We start from the raw sequence: 10,857 nt of genomic DNA, 5'->3' as shown, positions 1-10,857 counted from the left end.
TTTTGGTACATCGGAAAGATAAATTGCACCCAGCAGGAATCGATCCCTGGACCTCCCCCTACCTAACTCATATGTCCCACCAGCTCCTACCACTTGAGCTTTCTGTACGTATTTGAGAGCCCTTCAACAATGCGGTTTTAATTTCTTTTTCTCGTATGTAGATAACTATTATCAATGTGCTCCAAATAAGGGTTGACTGATAAATATTAAGTTTTTGAAAATTGGATAAAAACTGCCCCTATAGCTCAGTGGTAGAGCGTCAGTCTTGTAAACTGAAGGTCTGTAGTTCGATCCTGCATGGGGGCAGTTTTTTTATTTCTGTTCTTTAATTTGTTACCCAGATTTTTTATTTTTGTTCTATAAATATTTGACTAAAAACTAATAAAAAAATACCTTTCCAAATGATACAAAAGAAATACAAGTTTTTAAAATTAGAACCTGGATTAAAATTAAAGGAATAGGAAATAATTAGACAAGAATTCAAAATTGAATATGAAAAATAACGAGAACTTGGTTTAACTAAAAATATCTTTTTTTTTTTAAAGCTTAACTAAAAATATCATACTTTAAGCCATTCATCATAAGTTCATAACACCTTTAAGACTTAATAGGTCAATTTTTTTTTGAACCAAGGGTTCCCCCAGACGATAAATATTTGACTGAAAACTACAAAATATACCTTTCCAAATGTTACAAAAGAAATACTACAAGTTTTTTCAAATGGAGTTCAAATTGTTTCTTTGAGACCCTCTTTTCACAATGCTTGTCAATTTTTCAAAATTTCTCACTACTTAACCTTTGGGATCAAAAACCTTTTAAGTCCACAAAACATGATGCTAGTACAATTATTCGTATCAAATGATAAATACTTGTTGGCAACATAATACAAACTTGACCAATAACTTTTCTTATTTTCAAGGACAATTTTGACCAACGTGATTCTTGAGATGCAGGACTATTCTTTATCTTCATGGTCACTGATAACCACCAACACTTGTTGATTCAAGTGTAAGGAGAGCTTCAGTGTTGCAAAGAAATACAATTTTTAAAGGAAAGTTCAAGGTGTTTCTTTGACACCATCTTCACTCAATGCTTCGCAAGTTACAGTAATCTTGGACTCTGTACCTTGCTCAAACTTTGAATCCAAAACCTCTTTAAGTTTGCAAACATGAACCTTGATGGATGCTAGTACCCTTATTTGTACCAAATACTTGTTGGCATTATAACACAAAAGTTATTGGTTCCCCTGAGTAATGTTCATGTGACTCCCCTCAAATTAGTAGTTCAATATCACTTCCAAATACAGAGGGTCTAAGAAAATTAAAAACCAACACCAGAATGAATGTGGTCGCTCAAGAGAAGACCTGTTTATGGATTTATTGACCAATAACTATCATATCACCTTATTATCTGGGAAATAACTGCAGCCACGTCCTTAGGAGAGTTGACCCACCCAATGGACATGATGTAAAGATCTTATACTACAAGTGCTGTTCATGTAAGAAGTTAGCAAGGTCTTGAATAAGAGGATCTTGAGTTCTTTAAACTCAGATTTCGGTCTTTGACCCCCTCCCCCCAATACAAAAAAAAATTGTCAGAATATTTCTAAGGGAGATGATTTCTCTTTCTCCTTTATTTCATTTGTCTACTTACATTTTTAAGCCTCAAACATGATACATTTTATTCCCTAAAAATATATATTATATATACAGCTATTTTAATTTTTCCTGCTCTAACTACAAATACCTCAGTACAGTTTATCCCATTCACGCAGTTACTAGTAAAGTTACCCTTAACCAAGGACCAACCAGATTATTTCTAAGGGTAGTAAAGTAGTCTCCTTTCTGTGTGACACCAGTTTATTTCTGAGGAGATGAAACTCAAGTAATCTTTATCCATATGGTATTGTGCCGAGAAACTATTAGTGGAACCATTGCAACCACCATACTTCCACTGCCAGACCCATTGTTGCATCAAAATCCATCATATCTTGGAAAATTGCAGATGTTTCAGACCTATTTACCATGAAGTATCTCCTTAGGTCAGATGAGAACTTACAATCTGGAGCGACCAATGCGTTTAATACCTCTTAAAGGTGAATGCCTTGAAGCTGAAGCACACAACCGATTCCCAGAAAATTTCACATCCCAACCATCAACATTTTTCGGAACACAAACATCAAATAGAAATTGGCCAAGGACACTGTTAGCACTGATGCTCGGGAAGCTGGGGACACAAACGGGTTTTTCTTTTTGTTCCTCTTGAGGAGTCCCGGATTCTCTATCCTTGTACTGTCCTGCTGAACTAGGCAAAAAGAAGTGGTCAGTTGGCCCTACTGCAACCCTTCTAAGGCTCTGATTCGAATTAATTGCCACCTTCTGTAGGTCACAGATTAACTCAGATATCTCATCATGCATACCATCCGTTCCGATCCTTTCTTGTTCGAGTTTCACTTTCTGTGAATATATTGAAGCAGACTTCTCCAAGAATTGGCTCACCGCAGCTCTATATTGAATTGGATGATGCTTGTAGTGACCTGAAACGAATGATAATTATGTTAGAGCGGTTCAAGTTTGGCACAACATAATTGACGATGGGTCTCTCACTAACCGACGTGAGGCGAGTTACTCCAATTTACAAGGTTAACATCAGCGCTGAGATTGCGTAATCGTTGGGCAAAATCGTAGACACTTTGGTGTCGCACAAGGTCATCATTCTCAGAACATAAAATGAGAAATGGAGCACCAAAATTCTAAGGACAAAATGAAATCAGAGTAAATTTAACGATTTAAGACAATACATAATAAAAGTAGAAGGATACTAAAGATTCCAGGTGGTCAGGACTCAGGATAGGTACTCACTACAGAAGAATACAAAGCCTGCCAATGTTCCGCAGCTTGGGATTCAAAGCTAGTTAGGTATAAAGCATCTAAACCAGAAGCAACTGACTTTGCTACCAAGGAAACAAGTTTGGATGATCCCGGCACTTTAGCCATTGAAGGGTGTAAAGCAAAGCGGAAGCCAAAATCACTTGTAACATCTAGTGGACCAGAATCATATATGTGTCCAGAAACACAGTTCCTGAGCAAATGATAGTTATGCTACAAAAAATAAATCAGTAATTAATAAGTTTCATGATGACCAGAACATAGAACATCATCAATAAAATAAGAGCAAGGGTTGAAAGAAAGCAGAATTCATTATTATAAAAGAACATAAATTGAAAAAATGCATTACCAAGCAGTGTGGAGTTTCACATCTTCCATCAATAAGCTGCATTTGAATGAAAAACTATTACAATGGGTATTTTTACTCCAAATTCCAAAAGGACATACAAAACTTCAAACTTGAGTAATCTCCATACCAAAGATAAGAATGGATTTCTAAAGTTACCTGAAGTACTTTGTACAGACAGGCTTTTGACCCAGCAGAGAAAGCAGCAAATACAACAGGGCATGACTTAGTCTTTAGCTCCTGCACAAATCCAAAGGGAATTTTTTTTCCACTTAAAACCTATGACATAAAGCTAAGTTATGATACCCAGAGATTTAGGACCACAGCACTATTAAGAGATTTATAAATTTACATGTAGGAGCATAAATATAAATTTCAACATGTTTCCCAATTTTAACTAACCTCAATAAGTTCATCAACAACACAAAATGCCAGTGGCACAGTACTTTCATCACGGAATCTGCATGAGATGAAATGTGATGTAAAATTCCATCAGTACTATGAACACAATCATTAAGTCCAAATGAGTACAAATTAATAAGGCAGTCATCTATGATCAACACAATGACAATACATAGTATACTTCAACAAACATTTAGTTGGTTATCACTTGAGCAAGTCTCATAAATTTGTTCGACAGAAATGAGATTAGGACAATACACAACCAAGCTGCACACAAGTGCACTTAACATGAAGTTACAGGATATTAGTAATATTTGATGCTTTACTGTCCTTCTGACATATTCCTATTACAATCACAGTAACCTTTCAATTTGAAATCTGATTAACACTGTAAGTAGATTTTTTTTTTTTTGCTTTTAGGTGCTTGAAGTAAAACTATTTCAACTTTGGGTTATGATTCATTCACACCTCACTTTCTCTTCCTTCTCATTTCCACTCATTTCTGTTTAGGGTTTATGACATTAAATGAAAGTAACAACAGACAAAGAAAACAGTAGGATTTAATTATTTGGTTGAATTATTTTCTTTTTCTTTGTCGAATGATTCTCTATTATATTTCACACTAATCTTTATTTCTTGGATCAATATCTAGATTTTTTAGGGCACTAGTATTTTGACATATTCTCTTTTCTTTGTCATAGAACAATGGTTCTGTCATGCTAAATCTGTCTCTATTGACCTCAGACTTCTATCACATCACTACATCACATCTCTCATTTTCTTCTTTTCTCTTCCTATTAGGTGGAAGTGATTTAAGAGTGGGTATGAAACCCTTCAACTTTAACACAGAGCACTTAAACCAGAAATAAAAACTTACCAACAAATTAAGATGCACATAAATGTATATTCAGACAAGTCTCTGATAGTTCCCTACGCATCAAAATGGTAGCACAAAGCCACAAACCTCTTGAGTTGCAGCTATATCCATAGCTGTCTTACAACATTCAAAATTACTACCAATATAAGTACTAAACCATAATTTATCTCTCCAAACACACCTATATTCTTAATTTTCAAAGTCTCTATAAGCTAGATACCCTAACTTAATTCTTCTTTACTTGTAGATGGTCCCCCCTCTACTTCAAGTTGACAAATCAGACTAGCATATTAACTTCATGAGCATTATCTCTCTTCTTCACAACTTGAAGACAAGCACCTAATGGATGGTGAAAACCTAATTCTTAAAAAGGTGTCAATATACGGTTAAACGTTAGACCATAAATAGCATTCTGCTAAAGCATCATCCAAGCCAAACTTCTGTTTCTGCTATATTCCACATGGTCAGGCAAACATGGCATGCAATTCACGAAAGTTGTCCTCTCACAAGCTCAAGGCCATGTGAATCATCCATTTTCTTTTTACCAAATGTATGAGCATCAGTGTCAACTACTCAAAGAAAACCGAAAAATAAACCCCAAAAATAGGCAGCGGTTCTATTCTAGAAGTACTACACTTTGAAACACAAACCTCAAAATCAAAACCATCTAGAGTAAAGTGGTGACAGGATTACAAAGCCAAAGCACTCAACAAGAAGAACCAAATTTCATCCAAAATGTAATAATTCTTAATGACAATTCAAAGACCTATACACATGTACTAGTTACCAAAACATACATTATTTATACTTTCAATGAAAATACTATGCAACAGCCTAAACTTTTTCCAGTTCAATCTGAGCAAAAAATCTCTGATATTTACAATATTTCTTACTCATTTAATACCAAACCCCCCAATTTTATCTTGTTGCATACCCATTAATTCCATCAAATTGCCAATCAAAGCAAGTAACAAATAACTACATCAAATGAAGACCTTGAAAGCTCAAAAAAGAAACAAGGTTTTGAAGAAAGAGAAAGAAACTTACGCAGAGAGATAATGAGCATAACAGACAAGAGAATTCCAACCCAAAGAGGAGTACAAATTAACGAAATCTTGTAACAGTGTCTGCGGAACAGAAACCCAAGCAAAGATTACAACGATTCCTCTGAAATCAGTGGCATGTTTTCTTCCCCAATAGATGTTACCGCCTCTGACGGCACAGCCACCACCACCACCACCACCTTCAGATTCAGCTCCACGCATAGCTTGACGATGACCCAGATAGCGAAACAAGAGAATTTCAGCTGGGAAATTCGAAAGTTTGTAGCTTTTTTCACAATCGATGACAACAGCGATGGGTTGGGATTGGAAAGGACAGTGTTGGTGTTGTTGAATTTTTAATTTTAATTTAATCAAATGATAATAATAATAATGGGTGGATGATGCTTAGTGGATAGTACCAAACAAATAGATATCCTACTAGGCCTTGTTTGGTTTGTGTGGGTAAAATATGAAAGTGGCAGTTTTTGATTATGAGAATTCATGGTCATGGATGATTCAGCCTTCATTATAATATAGCCAAATCCATAGAAGGGCATTTCATTTCTGAAAATGACCAAGTGTTAGTAGTAAGCAAATGATGAATGGTAAAATTATTCTTTGTAAGCGTGTTTGATTTTAGTCTTTCGACGAAAAAAAGTGAAAAATAACGTTTAGTGACAGTTATTTTTATAACTACTGATGATTTTTTACTGCCATTAAACATCATTTTTTCGCCAAACCAAAATCAAATTCACATGCAAAATCAGAGCTAGAACAACTATTCAAGAAGCTCAATGGTCAAATCATCAGAAAGCTATGAAGCACGCCTTTTTACCAAATGAAGAAAAGTCATACCTGACACTTAATATCAACAGCCAAGAAGCTCTCAAGTCTCAACACAATTTTGAGCACTCATGGTTGATAAGAAGTGACAAAAGTACGATTCACAGCTATCATGGATGATCCACAACTCTCTAGTCTCAACACAGTTTTGAGCACTCATGCTTACCTTTATACTACTAAGAGTTTTCATTTATCTAACACAAGCCAGAACAATTGTTCCTATATTAGTTGTTGTCAAAACGAATCTTTTCCACTCTCCAACGTCTACAAGCAGACCCCATCTGCAAACTCTCCAGAGATATATACAAGCTTTGCAATGGTCATATATGGGAGATTGAATGTAAATGAAATGATGGAAAAAGATCCATTGAAGATTTGAGCATTGTGAAAGAGACAGTGAAAGAGTCAACGAGAGAGAAAAAGATAAAAATCGAGAGAAAATGGGAAAGATTGTGTGATATAGAGTGAAGAGGAGAACATGATAGAAAGAAGATTGAAACGGTGAAAGACACTCTGTGCACAAGTTAAGGGTGATTCAAATGACAATGAAGTGCATAACCTACATGAGAGTACATAAGCTGAAATTGATTATCTATATGTGAAGCATGTAGTCAGTTCATACAACTCTTGGAAGCAGAAGTTATACTTCAGTATTACCATGTACTTGAAGACCTCAAGAAAAGAGCTAGAGGAGAGCAGAAGAGAAGCAAGGCTCAATTGGAATAGATACAATGTCTATGTTTGTGCTAAAAAAACAAAAGTGAAAAAGAAAACGGCTCAAAAGAAAATATATGAATTCTAAGCCTTAGAGAGAAAAGCAGTAGAGTGAAAAGCAGAAAGTGACTATGATCATGTGTCTTCAACGTCTACTCGACACTGGTTATGTTGATCAAGTCATAGAGATTATGATTGAGAGTAACTTGAACTCATCAACTCTATCATATACAACTCTTAAAGATAAATGTTTATGTACAATGCAAGATCTGTAAGCATCTCTTAAGTATGTATGAACAACACCTCATGTAACCCAAATATATTTCTTGGAAGCTTGTAATTTAATACATGTAAAGAGAAGCCATAAGAATACTTGTTAGTGTATGAAGAAACATGTGATAATATTCGTGTGTGCCTGAAGATGCATGAGAAACAATACTTGTATATGTCTAATTTTTAATGATGGGTGCATTCTGTTCTAATATGCTAGATTTTGTGTACATTTGATTTAACTTGTCGGTTAGGATTGTCAATTCAAACTTGGTGATGAATTACATCATTTTCTAACCAAATGGGATAGAGGAGGGTTGCCCACCAAATAAGATTCTACCGAACATAGAGGAGATTTGAACCTTCGACGTATTCTCGGTTGTGCCAACTCAAATTGGCAAATTTGCTAACATTTTCAATATTTTATTTTGGTTTATATTTTTAAAATAATATTTAAATTTAAAAGTACCCATATAATGCGTAGTACTTGTTAGTTTTTTTATTTTGGAACTATAGTACTTGTTAGTTTGGGATTACTATTTCTTAACTTGAATTATTTTTTCTGCAACTTCCCCGTATATAGTTAGCTAGCAATTCGAGATTAATGTTGTTTGAAAGGGAATTAATTTGAATGATCCAAGAGCCAGCTTAAAATTGAAAAACTTATAATTACACTGATCTGTCCTGAAATGGGAGACATGCATGCAATTTTCAAGATTAGTGGCAATTAATTGAGACATCATGAAAATCCCAAGTAAATAATTGGGGCTATCACAGAAACACAGTAATTCTTTCCCCGTAAGCACAACTTTCAGTTACGTAAAATGGAAGATAAAAGAAAAGTAAAAAACCGCCAACCATCAAAACCGTTGAGTAGTCGATTCGTAACTTTTTCCATCATCGTGCTTCTCTTTTTCTTCAATCTTATTTCACTCGCTTTCTTTTTTCATCTCTTTTTTTCCATTATGACATCTATCACAATTCTCAATTCTAAAATGTACCAAAAAATTCTCAATTTTAAGCTCTTTTCTTCATTTTTTCATTTGATGTTAGTTGAATGAAGTGTGGATAAAAGCTTGTTGATCATATACAAACTACAAATCATTTTGTTTATTGATATTTGTAAAGTTGTATTGGGGAGGGGAAGGTCCAGGGTTCGAATTCTGGAATGGAAATTTGAAGGGATTTTCTAACTTACTAACAACTAACCACTAACATAAAACAAGAGGAAAATGTACATAACCGAGGAATTTTTACATTCTAAATCAATTAGATTCAGTGATCTAGGAATTTTTTATTTAATTTAATTAGTGTGACATATCTTTAATGTCTGATTGGTTGATCGTGTAATATATTTTACGCTAGCTATTGGTTTATCAAAATTAAATTCTCAAAACAAAGCACTTTTTTTTTTAATTTCCTCACAATTGTTATTTTAATCTTTAATATTTATTAAGTTTGTGAATGGGTTCGACATGAATTTAATGACTGTGCTTGCTGGCTAGGGACTCCGGGGATTCGGGAGTTTGACATGCTAGAACCTGCGCGTTGGGTGGTGCCCTCAGCGGGCTTCGTGTCTCTCATTGTGGATGGGTGTACAACAACAACCTCAATCGCATGGGCACGAGGGTGTCCTTCGTAACTCTTCTGGTGCATGGCTTGGAAGATTTTATGCAGGAGCTCTTGGGGGGACCCTCTTCTAGCGGAAATCCAAGCGTTGATAATGTGTCTTTTTCTAGTTTGACGAATGCAGTTCAGGAAGGTGGTTTGTGGCTCTGATTGTCTCGAGTTGGTGACTTTGCGCAAGAAGAGTCGGTTTGATTATCATGTTTACGACAGTGCTTTGCTCGACCATCATTTTTTGCTTTCGCGTGACAGGGAGGTTCGCCTGCAGCATGTGTGTCGTGAGGCTAATGAGCATGCGGATTACGGAGCTTGGTGTGGATTATTAGTGTGCGATGATGAAGTTGTCCTCCCTCCTGTCTCTATTTTTCCTTTTCTTGCTAGAAATTTCTTAGTTCTATAATTTTGTCGTTTAGTTTTTCCATTCAACAAAAAAATATTTAATATCGCTTTTATTTTCCAAATATTTGTAAAATTGAATTAATATTAGGGTCATTTTTTCAAGTATGCAGAACTTGGATTGTTTGAGGGGATTAATTTTTGAAAACACTAAACTTTATTAATATTCACACATCCTAATGAACTTTCGTCCCTAAATACCCTTAAAATCAATATACACACCTTGGTTGTTTCTTCCTCTTTCTAAAAGCTTCCTATCCTCTTTCAGACATTAAAGTTCAAGGTATAACATATGGGGTTCCCATGAGAATGAGAGGAAGCAGGAGAGTGAGGGGCATGTACAATGATGGATTAGCTTTGAGATTTTAGTGTGTGACTCGCTTGAATTTGTACATCGATTGGAGCCCCTGGAGTTCAGCGAAATCGTCATCTTCAATTGTGGGGAGGTGGTTCTCCGGGGCGCAAAGAAGGGATAAGGAGACACAAATAGATTGAGTGGACTAGAGAAATTGTGTAATCGGTAGTGCAAGAACCAGTTTGATTTGCAATCTAGAACACGCCACCGTGGAAAGTGGACGAGTATGAGTAGCCTGTGTAGCTGGATGCGATGACTGGAACTATCGTGGATGATGGAGCGACAACCAAACCTTTAAAATGGAGCCCAAAAAAACTTCTTAGTAAGATCTTGTGTTTTATATAATTCTAGCCATATGAAGTGGCTGAATTATTCATTATATTCTAAGTCTCAAAATACTTTCCAAATTAAATATTTGAAAATTAAAAAAGGAAAAAAACTCAACAAATAAAGGACTAAGCTAGCTCATTGAAATGACACTGCAAGCAAAGCACAATTTAGCATTAGCCAGAAGTCGACGTTGACTAGGCAATACTAACAATACAGACGATATAACATCAACATTGTAACTCACATTAAACAGATTGAAGCTGCTTAGCACGATTCGCATGTGTCGATGCTAAATTATCATCTTGCAAACCAATACTAAGTCGACACTTTACGCTAGATAAGATAACCAATGCTATTATCATTCTCTTAGTGTTTTACGTATAGAGCGACACAATATGCACTACAAAAAACACTGGATAACATCAGATAAAAACCAGCTCTCACACAATCCGTACAAGTTCTCACACAAACATGATACTTACTTGTGAGTTGATATGCACACAATCCATATGGATTCGACAATCTTTTATATTACTTCGATCGATCCGTAGACTTGTAGAGAGCGTATCAGTACCTATGCAAAGTGGCCCATGATCTTGAATTTCACTTTGGCAAAACAACATATTCTAACAGGTAATCTATTACAAAGAGACATAACCTAGCAAGATACAAATAAGAAAAGTCAGCAAAATAAAACACGCAGATATGATATAGATAATAAATTAGATCACAATAACACATACCATATAATCTAGTACCATGTACTG

At 35.3% G+C, this 10,857-nt stretch overlaps 1 protein-coding gene and 1 non-coding gene across 2 annotated transcripts; one reads left to right on the top strand and one right to left on the bottom strand.

The window, feature by feature from the left end:
• The first annotated feature begins 234 nt into the window (after positions 1–234).
• On the top strand, positions 235–306 carry TRNAT-UGU (transfer RNA threonine (anticodon UGU)). The gene has a single exon. It is a non-coding gene; the product is annotated as a tRNA-Thr (tRNA).
• A 1,157-nt stretch (positions 307–1,463) lies between these two features.
• On the bottom strand, positions 1,464–6,116 carry LOC130712043 (uncharacterized). The gene is made up of 7 exons (XM_057561869.1): positions 5,561–6,116; positions 3,637–3,694; positions 3,394–3,474; positions 3,238–3,273; positions 2,862–3,101; positions 2,611–2,752; positions 1,464–2,536 (listed from the first exon to the last, which is right to left on the bottom strand). The coding sequence occupies exons 1-7, from the start codon at positions 5,776–5,778 to the stop codon at positions 2,055–2,057; spliced, it is 1,257 nt and encodes a 418-aa protein (XP_057417852.1). The 5' UTR covers positions 5,779–6,116; the 3' UTR covers positions 1,464–2,054.
• Between the last annotated feature and the right edge of the window lie 4,741 nt (positions 6,117–10,857).

This window comes from Lotus japonicus, chromosome 4, assembly GCF_012489685.1.
Source record: "Lotus japonicus ecotype B-129 chromosome 4, LjGifu_v1.2".
NCBI classification, from domain to species: Eukaryota; Viridiplantae; Streptophyta; class Magnoliopsida; order Fabales; family Fabaceae; genus Lotus; species Lotus japonicus.
This window is presented reverse-complemented; position numbering and strand designations above follow the sequence as displayed.